Here is a 22,923-nt window from a genome sequence, read left to right as displayed (position 1 = left end):
GTTGACGATCACCTGCGAGGGTTAGAATTAGAAGGCGTGCGAACGTCCCCCCAGCGTCAGGTGTGTAGAGAGAGAGAGAGAGAGAGAGAGAGAGAGACACACACACACACACACACACACACACACACACACACACACACAGGGAGAGACAGTTGGAGAGAGAGACACACACACACACACACGGAGAGACAGTTGGAGAGAGAGACACAGAGAGAGAGAGAGACACACACACACACACACACACACACACAGAGAGAGAGACACACACACACACACACACAGAGAGAGAGACACACACACAAATACACACACACACACAGAGATAGAGAGACACAGAGAGAGAGAGAGAGAAAGAGAGAGAGAGAGAGAGAGAGAGAGAGAGAGAGAGAGAGAGAGAGAGAGAGAGAGCGAGAGCGAGAGCGAGCTGCCAGTAGGACGGTCTCTGTCTGTGTGAGTGTGAGGAAAGTGTTGGACTAGGCTGATCTGTTGGACTAAAGTTTCTTCTTTAAATAGTGAGGACTGGGCATCTCTACTTCAGAATGAACAAATGTTTCTGTTGGACCTACTCAAGAAGGTAAGAGTCTTCTGAAGAGTTTACTTTGAACAATGAGTTGAATTTAGATCTACTCGACATTTGCTTCTGATTCTCAAAAATCTAACAGTTACAGTAAGTATGACTACATATAGGTGTCAATTTAAGTATGAACGGTTTCTTGCTTATTGACTAAATATAAATAAGTAAAACCCCAGACCCATTAAAGCTTTACACCTAAACTCCTAATTTGTGCAGATTAATTATTTAATTAACCAATATATTTACCCATTCACTCTCGTGAATATATGGTCTTCAAATTAAATTAAATCAAATAGTCTTGACACTAACCATGTTGAACGTGTCAAATAATGAGAATAAATTAAACAACTATTCAAACGAATCTTCATTTAAATAACGGTCGGTCTGTTTAGCCTGGAACGGGATGAATTAGCGTTATAAGCGAGGGAAAGAGAGGGGGCGGAACTTTCATACATTGGTCCATCGGTTTTCGTAACATGATTCGAATATTGCTTTGTGAAATTCCTCCATACTTATCCATACTCCATACTCCATATTTATTATCCTTGTTTTGGATGTTATGTTATTCTTGTCGTGTTCTTATTCTCACTCCGCGGAGTGTTAACTGGCGCACACAGCTCATCGGAAGTAAGAGACCGGAAACTACGTTGCGATAAACCGGTAAAACGCTTTACTCATTGTTCTCTCTCAGCCTATGCGAGTAGGTTAGAATACTGTTCACTAATGCACTTCAGGGCAGGCGCGCTCGCTCACGTGCTAAGATTAAAACTGTCATGGTGACCAACAGGTGCTATAAATGTTTAATTTTAAAGAACAACGACCTGGTTTGTAACTGGGTTGTGTGCTTAAGTGTCCTCAAACATGCGCGACATCCACCTGTTATTTCCATGATGGTCTTGTTTGGCTTAATATCTTTAAGATAACGTAATGCTTGTAATAGAAGCCTAACTTATGTTTCCACATTTCCCTATAGGACAAATAGTTGTCAGTCATTCATGACACATTTATTACTGTGGGTGAAATAAGTATTTGATTAATAAATCCACAACACAACAGCAAATTGCGTTTTTAGGAAAAGTTTATTTAGGTTCTGTTTACACATGAATGCCGTAATCCACTTTCAGTCTCTTACTCTGAGCCCTGAACACACGCTGAAGGACAGGACTTCACTACTTGCAAAACAGAAATGAGTTAATCAGTGTTTCATTCCTCTATAGCCAAAGGAGAAGGTATACCAGGCTGTATATACAAGTTAGTCAATAATGGTGGGGTTTTAAAAAATGAGCAGTGAATGGAGCCAAGGGAACCACCGTGATGCTTCAGATGCTCAACGTTACCCTGTTTTTAATCCTCTGGGGGCCATTCTGGGCCATACTGCAAAATGTGGTCGATATCATTATTGATGCTTTTTATTATTCAAAGCAGCATGTATATTTTCATGTAGGTGATAACAGTGTGTCATGATTTATGAGGTCATCATCATCAAAACGCTAAATATGAATCCATTTTCATGACCAATGAATGATAGGCCAAAGGTTAGCAATATTAGCTAAAGTGAGTAGAATGTGGGTAGAATGTCATTTCTATCTGTCTGATGCAGGTTTGATTCCCACGTGAAGCATGATTTAAAATAAAAAGTATTTGTGTTTGAAAAGTGTTTCAAACCCCTGTAATTAGAGCATCTTTAGACTATAATCTGTCTCAGATACATCTAGCAAGGATGTGTCTCTTTATTGCCATCTGCTGTGAATCGCCCACTTCTCAACCCAACCAGATAGAACACTTATTTTCTTTGTCGCAACGTCAGATCCTCGGACATATTAGGTCTCAAATCGTTACGGAGAGGGGAATCTGTTAGGAGAGACGAGGTCATCCTATTACCAGACCACAGGGTAGACTGGCGCCCAAACAGGATCGCTTTACACACGGATACATTATTCAGTCTGGGGCCAGTGGACAGAAAACCCAGTAGGGCTAAAGTGTTTCAAAAGGCACGCCATCTGCACGTCTGCACCTACCGGCCCTGAACAGAAAGGATCCACTCCGAATGGGTTTCTATCACATCCAGATCTGAGGACTGTTGCCATGGTTTCTAGGGGGGAACCAGCCCCCTGGGAGCCGTACCCAGTGGGCTCACTACTCTTTCAGACAAAGTGCATTTGTCCCGCCCCTGCAAAGATAATCGTATGTGGGTGTACAGCTCCTTCTTCTTCTGATGTTGTCTTGTGTTCCGTGTCTTCAAAGGTAATTTGGATAATGGTCGGCAAGCAAGGAAGACAATGGCGGTCGATGTGCAAGGGCCTGATCCTGGGCACTCTGCTCACCAGCTGCATGATCCTGCTCTACTGCCTCTCCTCTCTGCAGGACCACGTCACCTTCCCGGAGTAAGAGTCCTCCTGGTTCACATGGCAAATACACACACGGAAATTCAGGAGTACTGGCCCTTCCCTTCTGGGATAAAAAAAACACCTATCGAACCTGGAAGTTGATTATAAAGTGGCCCCCATCCAAGCAATGAGATCAGGAGCCAGGAGCCCTTTACCACTGCAAACATTAGTTCTATGACCTACGACCTCGGTGATGACCCAACCATATGTGAGCCGTTTCAGTTAAGATCATCAGAACAGCGGCAGTCAATCAGAACAGATATTCTCACCGGGCGTTTTTCACCCCTTATGGGCTCTCAACTCAGACTTCCCTCAGATAAAACAAGTCTGATGGATGGGAAACGTAATGATGCAATCATCTTGTCTCTCTCTGCAGGGTTCCCGTGCCTTACTCTTGTGCCCACCGCCCCGCCCACTCGCCACAGACCACCAACGGCTCAGAGCCCAGGCGGGGCGGGCCTCTCTGCAGCCCCAAGGTGGACATCATGTTCATGAAGACCCACAAGACGGCCAGCAGCACGCTCATCAACATCCTGTTCCGCTTCGGCGAGAAGCACCGGCTCAAGTTCGCCTTCCCCAACAGCAGGAACGACTTCTTCTACCCGGCGTTCTTCCAGCGCTCCCAGGTGAAGGACTTCAAGCCCGGCATGTGCTTCAACATCGTGTGTAACCACATGCGCTTCGACGCGGCCGAGGTGGCCAAGCTGCTGCCCTCAGACACGGCCTACGTGACCATCCTGCGGGACCCCGCCGAGCTTTTCGAGTCGTCCTTCCACTACTTCGGCCGCACGGCCCCGCTGACCTGGAAGATCGCCGGCGAGGACAAGCTCAGGGAGTTCCTGCGCGACCCCCACCACTACTACGACCCCGAGGGCTTCAACTCATTCTACCTGAAGAACCTGCTGTTCTTCGACCTGGGGCAGGACAACGGCCTGGAGCCTGGCGACCCGCGCGTTGACCAGGGCATCCGGACCATCGCAGACCGCTTCCACCTGGTCATGCTGACTGAGCACTTTGAGGAGTCGCTCATCCTACTGAAGGACGCCCTCTGCTGGGACATGGAGGACCTGCTCTTCTTCAGGCTCAACGAGAGGAAAGGGTCGACGGTGTCCAAGCTGGAGCCCGAGCTGAGGGCCAAAGCCCTGGAGTGGAACGCCCTGGACTGGAAGCTCTACCAACACTTCAACGCCACCTTCTGGAGGAAAGTGGACGCGTACGGACGCCAGCGTATGGCGGAGGACGTGGAGGAGCTCCGACGGAGGAACGCCGAGATGGCGGCCATCTGCATCGAGGGGGGTCATGCTGTGGAGGCCACGAGCATTCAGGAGAAGGACATGCTGCCCTGGCAGCCCATCGGAGAGAAGTCCATCATGGGCTACAACCTGAAGAAGAACGTGGACAAGAAGCATCGCAAGGTGTGCCGTAAGATGCTGATGCCAGAGTTACAGTATCTGACGGAGCTGGGAGTCAACCTGTGGATCACCAAGCTGTGGGGTCACGTCAGAGACGTCATTAACTGGTGAGTCCATACGCAGACTGGGAGAGGACCAGTACAGTGCTATTAAAACAATGAAACAGTGGAGGGAGGGTGCGAGAGCAGTGCAAACGTCATTGTTTTGTTTGTCTCCAGTTTGAGTCCCGTCCACCATCTTACTGTGACCATACCGACTGATGACGCTCATCTTGTTTATCTTTAGTCTGAGTCACGTCGTCCACCGTCTTACTGTGACCGTTCTACTGAAGAAGACGCTTTTCTTGTTTGTAAATATTTGTATATTTTTGCCAAATGTAATGTATCTGATGGACGCTTGTAAAAACAATATTGACCATCAGACAATCTTAAGAATTTTGAAACACATAATTTCATATGTGAGGCTGACTCTATATTATTGTATATTTATGCAGTTGAATAATAAAACTTTTGTGTTCTGAGTATTGTCATTATTTGAACTGCAATGGTACACACACACACTCGTTTCTCCAGGACAAAAAAAGATCATCAACAAGTCAATCCCTCCAGGTAACTTTCTCTCCTCTAAAGACACTATCGGTTGCTAATGGAAAAAAACAACAACAAAAAAAAAAACTAGGTCAACCATTAGAATGAACGGGGGAGCATGACAAGAATGGATGAACTGCTCAATGACTCCTGTCTCCATCGCTCTGCTGGCAGCCAATGGAATCACCAGCATCGTCCGTCAGATGACAGGAAGTGAATCGAATGGTGCATTCAAGTCATGTGGTATGGATGAAAGCGGTAGGAAAGATTCACATCTTTACAACTTCCCATAAGTCTACGGACAACTTCACATTGAGACCACCGTTTAATGACACGGCGCCGCTTTTATTTTCTATCGGCGTCTTTGAACAGTTTGAAAGATCAACACGTCATTAAATGAACGGGAGGTTTCTTTCCTGTCTAGAAGCCTTTGTCTGCATGCCTTTTAAGTGAGTCACTTCTGTTTACCGCCTAGTTGGACACATCGGACCTTTTCAGAAAGACACCAGATTCCCAGTTGTAATTACAAATAGAGTGGTGAGCGGTATTTTAGTTTAGTCGTTGCGCGTATTGTATTTTAAGTCAGAAGATGGTAATTGCAGAACCTCCCATATGACACAGACGCAGCAATCCATATTCACCAATCAATAGTCAGCAGCCGCCAGGGGCGTGGCCGAGGGCGTCCATCCCGACAGCTCTTGTTATGCTAGCTTTAGCCTAGCTGCTCTTTAATCACAAGACGAACGTCCCGCAGAAACTCTCCTGAAGCCCGCAGCTCGTCGTCCCGCGGTCCGCAGACATGCTAGCGGTGAGCTAGCCTCACGCAGCTCGCATTAGCATCCTCATCCAATGTGTTTGGTTGAAGTCCTTTGAGCTCCTTCCACTGTAAGGCGTCATGATGCAGAGTTAAGGTGGAGCTCCTCTCCTCTCCTGGCCCCCCGCTGCTCCGTCCGAGACCCCTCGACCCGGGCGGGGACCATGTGAAGGTAGGCTGTGACTGTGAGGAGAGTCCGACGATGTCTTGCAAATCCACCAAAGTCGCCCCGAGTGTCGACTTCGACCACAGCTGCTCCGACAGCGTGGAATACCTGACGCTCAACTTCGGGCCCTTCGAGCCCGTCCGCCGCTGGAGGAGGCTGCCGCCCTGCGACGAGTTCGTCGGAGCCAGGTAACACGACCGACGACCCGGCGCCTCCTGTCAGGCCGATGGTCCCCCGTTGTGATCTAACCTTTAACCTCTCCTCCCATCCAGGCGCAGCAAACACACCGTGGTGGCCTACAGGGATGCCATTTACGTGTTTGGGGGAGATAATGGGTGAGCGTTTCTATTCTGTATCAGTTAGACATGATGGACTTCATCACCTGAGGTCCATCCTTACTCTGATTAGTCGTTGAGGTCATGTCAGTCATCGGGACTGGACTACCCCTTAATTAACAGCTTATTGTGTTCAGTATTTAATGAATGTTCATGTGGATCATTCAGACATGTGTAATGATGCATTACATGTGTTTTTACCTCCTTTCTATGTAGGAAGAACATGCTGAATGACTTGCTGCGCTTCGATGTTAAGGACTGCTCATGGTGTCGGTAAGAAATCCCTACTCTGTAAAACGGACCGTGGTCTGTAGCAGTGATGGGCTATAGAGTCTCCACACCAGACAACACCAACCAGTGCTATTATGTGATACGTTGTGATGATGGTTTCAGCGCCTTTACGACGGGAACTCCACCGGCCCCCCGGTACCACCACTCCGCTGTCGTCTACGGCAGCAGCATGTTTGTTTTTGGTGAGTTCCATCTTCAGGTCCTGAGGCTCGCTGGTGTGATGTCTCAATATGTGTACAAACAGAGAGAATGCGCTGAAATTGCTCTTTGCTGTGTTGTCCTCTAGGTGGCTACACTGGAGACATCTACTCGAACTCCAACTTAAAAAACAAAAACGACCTTTTTGAATACAAGTTCGCTACGGGGCAGTGGACCGAGTGGAAGGTGGAGGGAAGGTAATGATGACGCCAGGATAGAAAGTTAAATTACAATGAGTGATATACCATCACTCCATGTATTTGATCTGTTTCTGTTTTTAAGGTCAGCCATTTATTATTTACTTCTCACATTATGACATTTCTCAGCAATTTATGATTTGACTATTTACTCTACTTAACCAGATTGGTCTCATTGAGATTTTACATCTTTCAGATGAGAGACGTGGCCCAAACAGCACCACCATACAATAAAATAAGTACAAGTTAATGGTAGTTGTGAAGCCCTTAATACAGGCCATGTATTTAGGAGACTTTTAGAGGTAGAGTCGGTGAGCCAGAACACGGTGCATTCCAGTTCTCTAGTCTGGGTTAGGGTTAGGTAGGGTTAGGGTTAGGGTTAGGGTTGGTTAGGGTTAGGTAGGGTTATGGTTAGTTAGGGTTAGTTAGGATTAGTTAGGGTTAGGGTTGGTTAGGATTAGTTAGGGTTAGGGTTGGTTAGGGTTAGGGTTAGTTAGGGTTAGGGTTAGTTAGGGTTGGTTAGGGTTAGGGTTGGTTAGGGTTAGTTAGGGTTAGGGTTATGTGTGGCTAAATGTGTGGACGAGCGTCTCTGCGTCTGCTGCAGACAACACTCGTCCGCTTTCCGTTGGGCTGCATCAGGTCCAGGCCCAACGATGACCCGCTCAAAGTCCAGCACCGGCTCTGACTTTTGACCTGGGTCAGGGTGACCCGCTCCCTCGGTCTCGTCTTGTTTTGAAGCTCATTCCGTGATGAGGGCCCTGAAAACGGCTTTCTTATCGTTTGTCCGTCTCATTCGCAGCCTCCCAGTCGCCAGGTCGGCCCACGGCGCCACCGTCTATGACGATAAGCTCTGGATATTCGCTGGATACGATGGGAACGCCAGGTGGGAACACTGGGCTAAAGCCACCGTCACCACCATGTGATCCAGGGACCAATCGGGGAATCAATTGTCATGTTTTCCTCCCCCTGCAGGTTGAATGACATGTGGACCATCAGCCTGCAGGACAGAGAGCACGGCTGCTGGGAGGAGGCCAGTGCACCTCCTTCATCATCTAATGTTCCTTTAAGGCCGTTTTGTAATACAAGAGAGGACCGCCTTCATGTGTCAGAAAACCCTGATCAGTTTCTCTGGGGAAAAATGCATAAAAGTTTGACCATTTAGGTTATCTTCCCAGAGTGTTTGGTTTTCCTTGAAGATAAATGTAAGACGATGGCATCATTGTCCTCTCTCCTCTGGGGTCCTGTAGATGGATCAGAGTGGCGAGATTCCGCCATCTTGCTGCAACTTCCCTGTGGCCGTGTGCCGGGACAAGATGTTTGTGTTCTCAGGGCAGAGTGGAGCCAAGATCACCAACAACCTCTTTCAGTTCGAGTTCAAGGGTCACATGTGAGTGGGAACACATTTAAAAAATAAAGTACAAATGAATTATAGGTGCACAATTAAACATTAGTCCCAAGTTACGCTGAGAACAATCAAAGCAGAAACATGCACATGTCGTTGAGTGGGTCCCCCCCCCCACTAGCTCTTGGGTCCCCCCCCCCCCCCCCCCCCAGGTGGACCCGCATCCCGACAGAGCACCTGCTGCGGGGCTCGCCCCCCCCGCCGCAGCGCCGTTACGGCCACACCATGGTGGCCTTCGACCGCCACCTGTACGTGTTCGGGGGCGTGGCCGACAACACGCTGCCCAACGAGCTGCACTGCTACGACGTGGACTCCCAGTCCTGGGAGGTCATCCACCCCAGCCTGGACAGTGAGGTCTGTAACCCCCACCCTGCAGCACAGACCCCCCCCACATGTGGATCACAGCCTCACATTAGGGCTGTGCAATAATCACATTTTAACGATTTTTCGATTTTTGGGTCAAACTATCTAAATGAATCGAGGTGAAACTATTTTTGGATACATGTGGAACACAGACATTAAGTCCTCACATGTGGAACACAGACATTAAGTCCTCACATGTGGAACACAGACATTAAGTCCTCACATGTGGAACACAGACATTAAGTCCTCACAACACAGATTTACGATGGTTTGTTGGTTTGTTTGTTTGCTGCTGTTGTATTGACGGATCCAGAAGATATGTCAGCTTCTTCCCGTCTTCCTCATTCTGTCTTATTGACTGAGGGGAGTTAACTAACTGTTAACTAACTGTTAACTAACTGTTTTGTGTGTGCGTCCTCAGATGCCAAGTGGCCGGTTGTTCCACGCCGCGGCCGTGATCCACGACGCCATGTACATCTTTGGAGGGACGGTGGACAACAACGTGCGCAGCGGGGAGATGTACCGCTTTCAGGTAAAGACTCAGGAAAACGGAACAGAAGGCAGTCTCGTTTCCTCGTCTTCCAGGGCTTGAAGCCTGACGTCACCTGATCCTGTTTCTGTTCTGAACAGTTCTCCTGCTACCCAAAATGCACGCTGCACGAGGACTACGGGAAGCTGTGGGAGAACCGCCAGTTCTGTGATGTGGAGTTCATTCTGGGCGAGGTGAGCTCTCGCCTCGTGTACACTGTGCTCCTCATATTGAAACATGTTACATACAAGGCCTTTAAAGGTATTAAAAAGTCTTTCATTTAGTTATTGAGGGTTAATGTTTTGTGGGGCTTTGGTTGGAACTTCAAGGATGGTTGATTTAGTTGTGTCCATCTTGTATTTTCACCTTTCATAACTACCACAATCTTTATATTTTTTGTGTTTATGTTTAAATTAATATTTGAACATTTGCAAGCCTATAGATTTATTATAATATCCACATAAACAACAAGGTAAAAAAAAAGAAAAAGAGTCTTGTAGTTAAAGTGTATTAAAAGGTCTTGCAGTTAGCTAGTTGTAATAATTGTATGTCCTCTGTAGAGAGAGGAGCGAGTTCTTGGTCACATCGCCATAGTGACGGCCAGATGCCAGTGGCTTAGGAGGAAGATTCTTCAGGCCCGCGACCGGCAGAGACAGGTGAGTCTCCTCCTGTCCTCCTCCTCTCTCCTCCTGTCCTCCTCCTCTCTCCTCCTGTCCTCCTCTCCTCTCTCCTCCTGTCCTCCTCCTAGTCCCCTCCTCCTGTCCTCCTCTCCTCTCTCCTCTGAAGACTAGAGCCTGGCTTCAGTTACAGCCACGTACAGTGTACGCCTCTGTCTAATATAGTACAACAGTTAAGATTCAACAATAATACAACAATAATACATGAATATCATTTATAACATAGCAGCACTTTGGTTGTCTTGACGTAAGTCATTTCTATGACACTGGACAGTAGCGCGTGACGCTGTGCTCCGTGTGCAGAAGGCCAAGCAGGAGAGCAGTGAGGAGGGGGAGGAGGGCTCGGCGGGCCCCTGGGACGTCCCGGCGGTGAAGGGGGCCCAGAACCTGGAGGTCTCCATACGGGAGGCGGAGCCACAGCCCTTCAGGGTGCTCATGCAGTTCCTCTACACGGACAAGATCCAGTACCCCCGCAGAGGTACCCCCTCACCCCCTCACCCCCTCACTCACTGTCATACACGGACAAAATCCAGTACCCCCGCAGAGGTCAGCCCCCTCACTCACTCACTCAGTCACTGGCCAGTCAGTCAGTCACTCACTCATTCACTGGCCAGTCACTCACCCACTGGACAGTCACTCACTCACTCACTGGCCAGACGTGGCCAGACCCATCTGGGGTCCCAGATGGGTAAGGAGACCAGGTGAACCTGGTCCCTGGTCCCTGGTCCCAGATGGGTAAGGAGACCAGGTGAACCTGGTCCCTGGTCCCAGACTGATCAGGAGTGTTTGTGGTTCCTCGGCCAGGCCACGTGCAGGACGTCCTGCTCATCATGGACGTGTATAAGCTGGCGCTGAGCTTCCAGCTGGCGCGGCTGGAGCAGCTGTGTGTGCAGTACATCGAGGCGTCTGTGGACCTGCAGAACGTGCTGAGTGTGTGTGAGAACGCCAACAAGCTGCAGCTGGACCAGCTCAAGGTACCACTGCTGCTTAAAGGGGGACCACTCTTAGTTAAGGATGTGACATTATGCCACCAGGTGTGAGTGGGATTATCCATTAACCCCCCCCCCCCCCCCAGGAGCACTGCCTGAACTTCGTGGTGAAGGAGTCACACTTCAACCAGGTCATCATGACCAAGGAGTTTGAGCGGCTGAGCACGCAGCTCATCGTGGAGATTGTGCGGCGCAAGCAGCAGCCCCCCCTGCGGCTGTACTCGGACCAGCCCGTGGACATCGGCACCTCCCTGGTGCAGGACATGAAGGCCTACCTGGAGGGCGGCGGCCTGGACTTCTGTGACATCGTGCTGCTGCTGGACGGACACCCGCGCCCCGCCCACCAGGTCATCCTGGCGGCCCGCTCCAGGTGACCCGTCACGGCCTCATATCAACTCCATGGATCTAATTATAATATCTATATATCTAATATCGTTAAATTGTAGATATTAGTCATCCAATCACATTATAATATGGATTCTTATATTTGTGTATTTGATATATTTTTGTTGTGGATGTATTGTTTCTATTTTGTGTGTGTGTGTGTGTGTGTGTGTGTGTGTGTGTGTGTGTGTGTGTGTGTGTGTGTGTGTGTGTGTGTGTGTGTGTGTGTGTGTGTGTGTGTGTGTGTGTGTGTGTGTGTGTGTGTGTGTGTGTGTGTGTGTGTGTCCTCCCTCCCTCCTCAGTTACTTCGAGGCCATGTTCCGCTCCTTCATGCCTCTGGACGGCCAGGTGAACATCTCCATCGGTGAGATGGTCCCCAGCAAGCAGGCCTTCGAGTCCATGCTGCGCTACATCTACTACGGAGACGTCAACATGCCCCCTGAGGACTCGCTGTATCCTCCTCCCTCCCTCTTCACCTTACACCGATCCCTCCATCAGTGTTGTGATCACATGAATGATTTAAACATTTACATCTACAGCATCTAGTAGACGCTTTTATCCAGAGCGACTCACAATAAGTCCATTAGTCAGAAGAATGAGAAACAACAATCCATCTCTGTGGGTACAGTAAGGATGTTCATAGAACCAAGAGCCAACACTAACCATCACTAGGTTAACCCATTCCCCGTATACACTAACCATCACTAGGTTAACCCATTCCCCGTATACACTAACCATCACTAGGTTAACCCATTCCCCGTATACACTAACCATCACTAGGTTACCCCATTCCCCATAGACACTAACCATCACTAGGTTAACCCATTCCACATGTACAACAAAGATAGCTAGGATAAAGTGCTACACAATGCTAAGAACTATTGCCAGGACGTATAACCAGGGGGGAGGCTATGCAGAGTCTAAGTGAACTCTGAACAAGTGAGTCTTAAGGTGATTTTAAAGGTTTTCTCCTGAGTGTCCTCTTCCCTAACTCCTGGTCAGCTATCTGTTTTCGGCGCCATACTACTACGGCTTCTCCAACAACCGGCTGCAGGCCTACTGCAAGCAGAACCTGGAGATGAACGTCACGGTGGAGAACGTCCTGCAGGCGAGTCCTTCACCCTCCTCGGTTTACCGGGCCCCTCTGTGTTTACCGGGCCCCTCTGTGTTTACCGGGGCCCTTGGGGTCTACTGGGCCCCTCTGTGTTTACCGGGGCCCTTGGGGTCTACCGGGCCCCTCTGTGTTTACCGGGCCCCTCTGTGTTTACCGGGGCCCTTGGGGTCTACCGGGCCCCTCTGTTAACACTCCTCTCGCCCCTCAGATCCTGGAGGCGGCCGATAAGACGCAGGCGCTGGACATGAAGAAGCACTGCCTGCACATCATCGTGCACCAGTTCATCAAGGTGGGTGGGCTGGTTTCGGGGGCCCTGGCGGTGTGCTGCCCCCTCGCTGCAGCTGGCCTGACCCCCTAGGGGCCCGGAGCCTCCCTATGGGGCCCTGCATGGAGACCAGACTGTTGACCCGAGGACCGGCTGAACAAGCAGCCCCTCCCCCAGGAGGAGGTCCAGAGCGGCAATCGACCAATGAGAGCACCTGCAACCCCCCCCCCCCCACCCTCCTCAAATTGTTCAAGAGTTTATAAAATACTTTCCTTTTGGTTGACAGCATTTTCTATTGCTTTATGCTGCTTAATCTTTCTGCATTATGTTGGTTCTATTGCTTTATCTTTATGTATGTTTTGGTTTTATTGCGTTTGCTTCCCTCAGCAGGCGGGACTTGATTTGGTAACGCCTCACGTTACTCTTTTGTTCATTTTTGGCCTTTTTTTTTTCTCCCCTCCTCTTCTCCTCTCACTCCCTCCTTCTCGCTCTCCTCTCCTCTCCCCTCCTCTGTCTCTCTCTCTCTCTCCCTCCACTCCCCTTTCTCCTCTCCTCCTCTCCGTCCCCTCCTCTCTCTCTCTCCCTCCTCTCCCCTCCTCTCTCTCCCTCCTCTCTCTCCCTCCTCTCTCCCTCCCCCCTCCATTCTCTGTTGAAGGTGTCCAAGCTGCCTAACCTGCGGTCTCTCAGCCAGCTGCTGCTGCTGGACATCATCGAGTCGCTGGCGACGCACATATCAGACAAACAGTGTGCCGAGATGGGCCCCGACATTTAGGACTGGCGCCCAGTACTGTACTGGGTCTCGCTGGCCTCACTGGTTCTGTTCTGATCGGTTCGTTTGCCGGACCTCGCATGTCGACTCCGTCAGGATCTTCTGATGACGATGGCTCTCCTTCGTACCGGAGACCTGTCACCCCAAGGGACCACATCCTCGTTCTCTGTAGACGAAGACGGGATGAGTGAACCCTGTAGTCTGTATAGCTGAACGCGGTTCCATCCAAAGTACTCCTCTGTAGCCTTGTATTCCTCCATATAGCCATTGTATTCTACTCCGTACCACGGGGAGTATGTGATGTACTGTCAGTACTAACTGCATTATACCAAGTTAACCGTCAGGAAAAGTGTTGGTTGAGTAAGTGATCTTGTCATTGTTTAACATGGAAGGATTTAATATGACTTGTAGACGCTGTAAACGACGATGTGTCTGCGGTCGTTGTCTTTAAGCCATTGCTGTTTTTGAATGTTTGACAAAGGCACACATCCACTGTCGTCCTAATAACCACTAGGAGCCCCTTTAGCTCACTCAGCCTGTATCATATGTGATTTAGTTACAACTCTATTCCCTCCAAGAGCCCCATGTATTTAATGCCTTAATAAACCTCTTGGTTAAGTGACTGGTGTGTGTGCTGCGGTCTGTTCTGCTCAGTCCATCTAAGACGGGACCGCAGGGGACTCTGCCTGCTGTGACAATGGCCCTCATTCTTCCTTACAGACGGCCTTCACAATCCACTGCCAGACTGCATGTGAAACTGTCTTTAGTGGTGAGGCTTCAGTGTGGAGCTACGTTCAACCTGCCGCTGCGAGGCCGAGGGATCGGAGGAACAAGCCCAACACTTCCCCTCTCATGTCTGGAGCCCAGTGATTTCATCAGAACATTTAGTTAAACACGAGCGAATTAAAGACTGGGAACACGACACTCCGGTTGTGTTTCGGGTTTCCTGCCGGCTGCCAGCTGAACATCTAGATCGTTGGGGACCTGCGGAGCAGCAAGTGTTGGACTCTGCAGCGGGCGGCGATGCCGAGAACACAAGACGCCTTTCACAGCCTCGACACCAGAGACGTTTGGCAGGACTGGACCTGGCCCGGAGTCGACTCTGAAAGGAGTCTTAATGACACCTTAACCTCTGACATCCGCTCAAACCGTTTCCTCCAACGTAATTAAAACTTCAGAGGACGGGCATGGATGTACGGTGAACAGCGATGCTTTAGGAGGTCAGAGGTCGTAGTTGTTTCTGGGCTATGTGCGTCCTGCTCATGTTTCCTTCATTTAAAGCGGCTTGAGACACACTGGGCCCAGAATCCCACCGGGCGGCTCCGGTTTCATCCAAAAAGAGACTTCATTGTGCACGGCGATGATATTTATCACCGAGGAAAAAAACAACAGTGTGCCTCTTGTAATGCCTGGGGCCTCCTCTATCTCCCTGTAATCAGGTGCACTTTATTAAGGTAAGGATGAGGCGGGACTCTGCAGCGCTCTGCTCCGTGGGCCGGACCCCACCAGAGGCAGCCGGGACGCGGGGGAAGAGGGACCTTCTGGTGTAGCGCAGCAGCCAGCGGCTCCAAGACGATGGTGTTCCTGACCACTAAGATGATGCAGAGGACCGCCCTGTTTGTGACCTTCGGGGGCCTGGTGACCTCCCTCATCACGGCCTTCATCCCGCTGTGGAAGACCATGAACTCGGAGCTCAACGAGGTGGAGAACTACTACTCGGGACTCTGGCACATGTGTATCTTCACGGAGGAGGTGGGCGTGCAGTGCAAGGCCTACGAGTCCACCCTGGGGCTGCCCGGAGACCTGCAGGCGTCCCGGGTCCTCATGCTGGCCTCCCTGGGGATGGGGGCCCTGGCCGTGCTCGTGGCCCTCCTGGCCATGGAGGGGGTGGAGGTGTGCCGTGGCCGGCCGACGCTGCGGCGGGGGCTGCTGCTCCTCAGCGGGGTGCTGAGCTGGCTCTCGGGGCTGGCCACCCTGGCCCCTGTGTCCATCGTGGCCTACAGCACGGTGGTGGAGTTCTGGGACGACAACCTGCCCGACGTGGTGCCGCGCTGGGAGTTCGGGGAGGCCATGTTCTCCGGCTGGTTCGGGGGTCTGGCGCTGGTCATCGGGGGGACCCTCTTCTTCGTGGGAGTGTGCATGGCGGACTTTGAGACCCGGACCCCAAGCCCCCCCAGCAGCCCCCAGGTGACCCGCAGGGCGAAGCACTACCTGAAGACCGAGGTACTATGAGGAACAAGACCCTCATCCTGGGGTGATGACACTCCTGATTGTGGAGACGGGAACACTTTTCCGTTTGTGAACTGAGGAACAGGACGAGGAGAGACCGTTTTTGAACTTCGCATGCCCTTCGGTCATACTTGATTTTGCTCGATTTGTAGCTTGTTAAATATTTCTGAAGTCGTGCAACTGCCAAACCTCTTTCAGTTTGGCCCCGAATGAGGAGGCTGTTGAAATATACTTTTGCAGGTTTTTTGAGAATGAATAATTGGTAGCAAAATCTGAGTATCAAGTTTTTGCAAATCATGTGAACTATACTGATGGTTTCTTAGGGTTGGCCATGGTCCAACAATCATATCTCAGTTGTTTTTGTGTTTTTATTCCCGCATAAAGAACCAGATTGTAAAATATTTTGCTCCATTGCATTGTTAAGTAAAATGCATAGATTGGAATGATCAGAATTTGCTCTAAAATAAAACCTACATGAACCTATAGCAGTGTGTCATGTCATGCGAGTACTTCCATAAAAATAATGTCCTCTCTGGCCAGGAATGGAGAGTGAGATAACAGCGCTGATGTTTAATATCATGAGATCCATGAGACCGTCCCAGCCCGCCGTGACTGATGACTCAGGTGAAGGTCGTGCACATGGAACAAGGATGTACTTGTGTGGACTGTTAAGGTCACACAAGGTCTTGTGGTAACATGTAATATCTGAATTGACCAGCTCCTGATTAGGTCTTAGTTCCTCTACCATCTGCTGAAAATAATGTAAGTTTTTCTACAAGACAATGACAGATTTACACACTTTGTCCTACACTCAGCCTAAAATACACTCCTACTGCCTATTTTCATCTTATGGCTGATTAAATTACTGCAATCATTTTAACCAGTGATGAAATGCTCTCTGGCCGTCTCTCTCGCTCTCTCTCGCTCTCTGGCCGTCTCTCTCTCTCTCTCTCTCTCTCTCTCTCTCTCTCTCTATCTCCATACCTTTCGCTCTTTGTGTTCTGAAGAGACCCTCTAAACCAGCAGGAAGGCCTACACCACTGCTCTGCAACTCTGAGGTGAGTATATCTGTCTTCTCTCTCTCACTCTCTCATTCTCTCTCTCTCCTTCTCTCTCTCTCTCCCCCCTCTCGCTCTCCCTCTTGCTCCCTCTCTCTTTCTCCCACTCATCTCTCTCCCTCCCCCTCTCTCTCCCTCTCCCTCCCCCTCTCTTTCTGTCTTTGAAGTTGATCCATTACTGTAGAACATTCGGTTCAGTGTGTTCTTGTGTGCAAACTGTCAGAGTAGGAACAACAACGATACACTAACAGACCACGCTAGGGTCACTGCCAGCATGTTTGGGCAGACTCTGGTGTACCCACAGTACCCAGAATACCACAGTACCAAAGTACCCACAGTACCAAGACTACACAAGTACTCACAGTACCCAAGTACCCACAGTACCCAGAATACCACAGTACCAAAGTACCCACAGTACCAAGACTACACAAGTACTCACAGTACCCAAGTACCCAAAGTACCCAGAATACCACAGTACCAAAGTACCCACAGTACCAAGACTACACAAGTACTCACAGTACCCAAGTACCCACAGTACCACAGTAGCCAAGTTCCCAAGAGACAGAGATGCACAGGCTAGGTTTCACTTATCATACACTGGAAATCCACCCGGTGAATTTTCTCTCTATTGGATGAATCCCATGACACTGTAATCCACAGTGCATCATGGGATATATGATCTATGAGGAAATATGTGCACCAGTTGCATCAGTTATACACTTATTTGACGCTACATTATGGGTAACTAGTGCAGTGTATAGGGCACATGTGAACTTGGCTAAGGAGAGAGAGCATTAAAGAGAAAGAAAGAAGTAGTGACCGGCAGTGGCCAGCAGGGACCAGCAGTGACCAGCAGTGACCAGTAGTGACCAGCAGGGACCAGTAGTGACCGGCAGTGACCAGTAGTGACCGGCAGTGACCAGTAGTGACCAGCAGGGACCAGTAGTGACCGGCAGTGACCAGTAGTGACCGGTAGTGACCGGCAGTGACCAGCAGTGGCACATCTAAAATGTGCACATTATTTATCCTTCCTTGAAATGTATTCATATTCATCTAAACCCGCCCAGCCTCTTCAAGTTCTCACAGTGGTCACTATCTCACAGTGGTCACTATCTCACATTGGTCACTATCTCACAGTGGTCACTATCTCACATTGGTCACTATCTCACATTGGTCACTATCTCACATTGGTCACTATCTCACAGTGGTCACTATCTCACATTGGTCACTATCTCACAGTGGTCACTATCTCACATTGGTCACTATCTCACAGTGGTCACTATCTCACATTGGTCACTATCTCACATTGGTCCTAACACTGCAGCAAACCCCAAAGAACTGAACGATTCCGGTTTGATTAGCCAGCCGCGTGCGTTGCCTTGGAACAACAAAAGCTTTCAAGTAATTACAGCAGGGAATGTGCGCCATAAAATGTGTGCAGTCCCCTCATAGAGGCCTGTAAGCCTGCTGGAGCAGGCAGTCAGTGGGGGAACAGACAGCCCGCCAGGCAGCCAGGGTACGCAGGCGGAGAAGACAGCTCAGCGGGGGGCTGGTATCAGGGCTTTGATCAGGCTGGACCGGCCCGTCAGGTGTTTAGCATCTGAAGGAGGAAAAGGTCTGAAGGGAAAGTAGGATCAAATAAAGGGGGGGGGACTAGGGGTGAGAAAGAGAGAGGGAGAGCCAGAGAGAGGGAGAGAAAGAGAGAGTGAGAGTGAGTGAGGGAGAGGGAGAGAGAGGGAGAGCAAGAGAGAGGGGGAGTGAGAGCCAGAGAGAGGGAGAGCAAGAGAGAGAGGGAGAGGGAGAGCCAGAGAGAGGGAGAGAGAGGAAGAGGGAGAGCCAGAGAGAGAGAGAGAGAGGGAGAGCAAGAGAGAAAGAGAGAGTGAGAGTGAGTGAGGGAGAGGGAGAGAGAGGGAGAGCAAGAGAGAGGGAGAGGGAGAGCCAGAGAGAGAGGGAGAGCCAGAGAGAGAGGGAGAAGGAGAGGGAGTGAGGGAGAGGGAGAGGGAGAGCCAGAGAGAGACAGAGGGAGAGGGAGTGAGGGAGAGGGAGAGGGAGTAAGGGAGAGAGAGGGAGAGCCAGAGGGAGAGGGAGTGAGGGAGAGGGAGAGAGAGTGAGAGCCACAGAGAGGGAGAGTGAGGGAGAGGGAGAGGGACTGGGACAAAGAGAGTGAACTGGAAAGAGTGCAGAAGAGAGTGTAGACTGGAGAGAGAGAGAGAGAGAGAGGAAGGAAAGGTTGAGAGAGGCACACAGAAGAGGGTGGACGTATAGAGAGAGAGAGAGAGAGAGAGAGAGAGCAGAGAGAATTTGTGCTGTGTTAGCATCCCCACAAGCAACTCCATCAATACTGCATTCAGCTGAGACTCTGCTGCTGTCTGCTGCCTGGCCGAGCCTCTGACTACCAGAGCCTTCAGCTGCTGGACACTGGTGGAGGAGGAGGTGGAGGAGGTGGAGGAGGTGGAGACAGAGCACACAATCCAGTCCCTGCTGCAATCTAGAGGCTGAGGAGCAGAGTGTTTGAGCGAGGAGGAGGAGGAGGAGGAGGGGTACAGCAGGACACTGAGTGGAATAGCGGAGGAGAGCGTCAAGCCGGTCGGAGCAGAGAGAGAGAGAGGACCGCTGGGGTGGACTGGAGGCTGCTATGCTCTGAGCCGCTGATCGCCCCGAGGCAGGAGACTCTCGCTGCACCTGCCCCACCTGCTCCACCCGCGCTGGCTCTGGTAAGCTCCTTCCTCCTCACTGTGTCACTGCTGGAGCAGGGGGGTTGCGGTTCCCCACGGCGTTCCTCGGCGTTCCTCGATACTTTCCGCTCCGTCTTGCTGCACTGGGGCACGGTGCTCCTACTCTAGTTCTGTGGAAGTTTCTGGTCCAGGGGAACGAAGCCCTCTCTCAGACTGACAACCCTGCCCCTGTAGCTATGACGCCCGGACACGTTGGGATGATCATGGAATTGATGAGACGTTAAAAGTGCTGAGGGGGGATGTTGAGACAGGATTAGCCAATGGGCAGAGACACAGCTCTGTTATGTCAGCTCCATGCAGAGAGGCTTCAGAATAGGTCTTGGACTGATTATATTGACTGTGGTAATAATAATAACAATGATGATTCATTTGTTGTGTTTGCATATGTGTGTGTGTGTGTGTGTGTGTGTGTGTGTGTGTGTGTGTGTGTGTGTGTGTGTGTGTGTGTGTGTGTGTGTGTGTGTGTGTGTGTGTGTGTGTGTGTGTGTGTGTGTGTGTGTGTGTGTATGCGTGTGTGTGTGTTTGCATATGTGAGTTTGTGTGTGAGTGTGTATGTGAGTGTGTGTGTGTGTATGTGTTTGCATGTGGGCATGTGTGTGTGTGTGTGTGTGTGTGTGTGTGTGTGTGTTAAGAGCGTGGGGGTGCATGCTGTGGAACTGGTCAACACAGGAGTTGTTTTCTCCTATGGAGGCTGGGACCCCCCTCGGTGAAGCGCTAGTTTCTAGTTTTCCATGACATCATGGAGCCCCAGCCTGCGTCCACTCTCTCAGGACGTGAACATATCCGCCATGTATTATGTATACACCAGCCCACTCTGACAACGCTCACCTTGACACAATAAAGAGGGTCCAGTCAAAGCCCACTATGAAACATCTTGTCTGCAGCAATAATCTCCTCCTGATGACTCTGAACCACGGTCTGTTTTCTGGAGGAACACGCCGGCCCACGCGTTAGCCTGTGGGCCGTAGCTTATGAATTCCATACTGCGCTGAACCGGCTGACCTGTGGGCCACAGCCCCTCATGGTCGCCGTACATTCCATGGGTCTGGCCGTGGTTCACTATGTTTCTCACCATGCCTTTAAGTGATTACGCGTCTCATGTAGAAAACACGGTGAGGGAAGCTTCTATCAACGAGTCAAGCTAGGGGTAGTTTAGGAAGACAGTCCACAGTACACATGAGGTTTTATTATCTTGCTGAAGACACCGTGAGGGACTTCATGAACTATCATACTGTAGTGTGGTTTGGTTTGGTTAGAAGGCATCTCACCGGCATGAACCAAAGTCAGTCCTGATCACAATTCCATCCTCCAGTAATTGGAGGATGTTTGGCTGGATTGGTGTAATTCAACACATTAACAAGTAAGTAAGTAACATTTGGTGTAATTCACTGATAATTAAACTAAAGACCTTGCTATGAGGTGGCAAACACTATATATCAGGTGTTTGCCATCAAACACTAACACCAAGCAGTAAAAGAAAGCCATGCGGTCAAGCATCAGGAATCATTGAGGTGTTGGTCCTTATCATGGAGCGATCAGAGAGTGGCCCCCTAATGATTAACCTCAGGTGACTTACCTGCCCGACCCGCTCCACTCTCACTGCTCACATGAATAAGTCACTGAACAAGACGATGTTGTTAGGACATGACAGAGGTCTTCATGTCATCTGGAGGTGCTGCAGTAGAGTCTACCGCTTTGTGTTCTGAAGAGATCCTTTAAACCAGCAGCAAGGCCTGAAACCACTGCTCTGCAACTCTGAGGTGATGTAGTTCTGTCTCTCTCTCTCTCTCTCTCCCTCTCTCTCTCTCTCCCTCTCTCTCTCTCCCTCTCTCTCTCCCTCTCTCCCTCTCTCTCTCTCCCTCTCCCTCTCTCCCTCTCTCTACATGTGTCTGATGTGGTTCGATTACTATTGTTATTGGCAAAACACTTGCTATACTCTAGAAGGAAGTTGTCTCCATTGAACTCCAGCTCCATTAGTGCGTCCGACTCTGTGGTGAGAGACCAGAGACTAGAGCATTGCGTGTCTTATTGTGCGTCCGTGGTCGTAGATAGTGTGTGCATTCTATTCATAGCACCAGTGTGTGTGTGTCGTTCAAAAAGGTTCAAACCTTGTGTTGATGGGCTGGCCCCTCAAACACCCACTTGCACGACTCCTTTAAGCTTTCCCTGTTGTCGGATTGATCGCAGGTGCCTATGACCCACCGAGCAATGACAAACTGTGATGTCTGAATTCCTCCGACATTCCAGTGTATCGGGGACAATATTGATACGAATGGAGGAGTGATTGGAAGTGACAGCTTGTTAGGAGGAAGGATTATTAGAGCCACTTGGGCACAGGACCGAGATCTGCGTCATATGCTGTGAGGCCCAAATCGACTTAACCTACTTTAGCTTCTGCACTGAATATCTTGAGGTTCCTGGAACCCCACGAGCCTTCCTCTCCCGTGGTTCCTCTGTGGCACCGTTCCTTTGTAGCCCGTTTAAAGTACAGCAGTGAGCCGTACTGATACGTCTCCTTGTGTTGTGTGATGTGTGAGTCCAGGAGAAGCTACAGGCAGCGTAGGACCCGCTCCCACGCCACATTAGAACCGTAAAATGGTGCTGTTCCAGTTTGTTCTCCAGCCCTTGGAGTGTGGTGGAGATGTGGGGATGGTTGCTATGGAGAGTGAATAGGAATACTCTGACACCCACACAGGCCTGCTAGCCAGGGAGAGCTTTCCCAGAGGAACGGGATGAACAAACACCTTATTAAAACCATAAATCTGTTGCTTCATCTCTGTTGATCACATGTATTACAGTGTCGGAGCGTTTGTACTGATTCTACCAACGTAAAATCAATACAATCTTACCTTAACTCAGATTCGATCCTACAGATGATTAGTGCTTATTGGTTAGTGTCTCAGCAAACGATATAATATAAATTTTAAGTTAAGTAAATTTTTAGTAAAACAAATGTTGATATGTGACTATGTGAATACAGGCCAAACTGGTATGAAGGCTCCGCTCAGACCCCCGCCCCCCCCCCCCCCCCCCCCCCCCCCCTCTGTAACTTTGTAAGCAGGCTCCATTCACCAGTGGAGACTCTTTCTGAACTTCAAGGACATTAAGATGCGCTCAGAATACCAAGTGGCCCTCCAGGCCGGTGGGTCTGGTGATGAATCACGCTACCACGGCGCCTACACCTGGCGCCGGCCCCGCACCTTTCACTTGTGTGTGACAGAGAGCCTGAGCGGAACATGGGGGGAACATGGCAACAGAAACAAGAGGGTCTGAGGACCGAGGAGAGGACTGGTGACGACGAGGGGACAGGGAGAGAGGGTGCTGGGCTAATGTTTAACACGGCAGTGCAGAAGGCCTTCACCCAGTTACCCAGTGTGTGGAAATGTTGCTAATTAATACAATTACTTACCTTTCAACACACACACACACACACACACACACACACACA

General features: G+C 50.1%; 4 protein-coding genes across 5 annotated transcripts in view; all 4 read left to right on the top strand.

The window, feature by feature from the left end:
- The window catches only part of LOC311344007 (DNA polymerase epsilon catalytic subunit A-like), a gene marked incomplete at its 3' end in the record, with an annotated part of 16,688 nt that extends 16,193 nt beyond the window's left edge, over positions 1-495 (top strand). The window contains exon 30 of the mRNA XM_084468948.1: positions 478-495. Within this exon, the coding sequence (XP_084325074.1) occupies positions 478-495 (18 nt within the window). The remainder of the gene's footprint in view (positions 1-477) is intronic.
- Positions 438-4,703, top strand: LOC311342981 (galactosylceramide sulfotransferase-like). The gene is made up of 3 exons (XM_084467830.1): positions 438-574; positions 2,819-2,958; positions 3,338-4,703. The coding sequence occupies exons 1-3, from the start codon at positions 548-550 to the stop codon at positions 4,482-4,484; spliced, it is 1,314 nt and encodes a 437-aa protein (XP_084323956.1). The 5' UTR covers positions 438-547; the 3' UTR covers positions 4,485-4,703.
- Positions 4,704-5,653: 950 nt separating this feature from the next.
- On the top strand, positions 5,654-14,074 carry lztr1 (leucine zipper like post translational regulator 1). Of its 2 annotated transcripts, none has more exons than XM_084467730.1 (19): positions 5,654-6,128; positions 6,213-6,275; positions 6,492-6,548; positions 6,669-6,748; positions 6,853-6,961; positions 7,761-7,844; positions 7,934-7,991; positions 8,209-8,348; positions 8,516-8,717; positions 9,148-9,258; positions 9,357-9,449; positions 9,816-9,911; positions 10,239-10,410; positions 10,737-10,906; positions 11,008-11,291; positions 11,608-11,757; positions 12,308-12,413; positions 12,628-12,708; positions 13,340-14,074. In XM_084467730.1, exons 1-19 carry the CDS (start codon positions 5,977-5,979, stop codon positions 13,454-13,456), a joined length of 2,325 nt encoding a protein of 774 aa, XP_084323856.1. In that variant the 5' UTR covers positions 5,654-5,976; the 3' UTR covers positions 13,457-14,074. The 2 variants fall into 2 exon arrangements, with proteins under 2 accessions (XP_084323856.1, XP_084323855.1); XM_084467729.1 differs by having other exon boundaries at positions 10,236-10,410.
- A 324-nt stretch (positions 14,075-14,398) lies between these two features.
- cldn26 (claudin 26) lies at positions 14,399-15,701 on the top strand. The gene has a single exon (XM_084468367.1). The coding sequence runs from the start codon at positions 15,029-15,031 to the stop codon at positions 15,683-15,685; it is 657 nt and encodes a 218-aa protein (XP_084324493.1). The 5' UTR covers positions 14,399-15,028; the 3' UTR covers positions 15,686-15,701.
- The last annotated feature ends 7,222 nt before the right edge of the window (positions 15,702-22,923 follow it).

This window comes from Micromesistius poutassou, assembly GCF_964030765.1.
Source record: "Micromesistius poutassou genome assembly, chromosome: 5".
In the NCBI taxonomy this organism is placed as follows: domain Eukaryota; kingdom Metazoa; phylum Chordata; class Actinopteri; order Gadiformes; family Gadidae; genus Micromesistius; species Micromesistius poutassou.
This window is presented reverse-complemented; position numbering and strand designations above follow the sequence as displayed.

Coding starts and splice junctions, on each gene's coding strand:
- LOC311342981 (XM_084467830.1), top strand. CDS start 548: ATGTTTCTGTTGGACCTACTCAAGAAG. Junction 575..2,818: donor TGTTGGACCTACTCAAGAAG/GTAAGAGTCTTC, acceptor GTGTCTTCAAAG/GTAATTTGGATAATGGTCGG. Junction 2,959..3,337: donor GACCACGTCACCTTCCCGGA/GTAAGAGTCCTC, acceptor CTCTCTCTGCAG/GGTTCCCGTGCCTTACTCTT.
- lztr1 (XM_084467729.1), top strand. CDS start 5,977: ATGTCTTGCAAATCCACCAAAGTCGCCCCGAGTGTCGACTTCGACCAC. Junction 6,549..6,668: donor AAGGACTGCTCATGGTGTCG/GTAAGAAATCCC, acceptor TGATGGTTTCAG/CGCCTTTACGACGGGAACTC. Junction 7,845..7,933: donor GGATACGATGGGAACGCCAG/GTGGGAACACTG, acceptor CTCCCCCTGCAG/GTTGAATGACATGTGGACCA.
- cldn26 (XM_084468367.1), top strand. CDS start 15,029: ATGGTGTTCCTGACCACTAAGATGATGCAGAGGACCGCCCTGTTTGTG.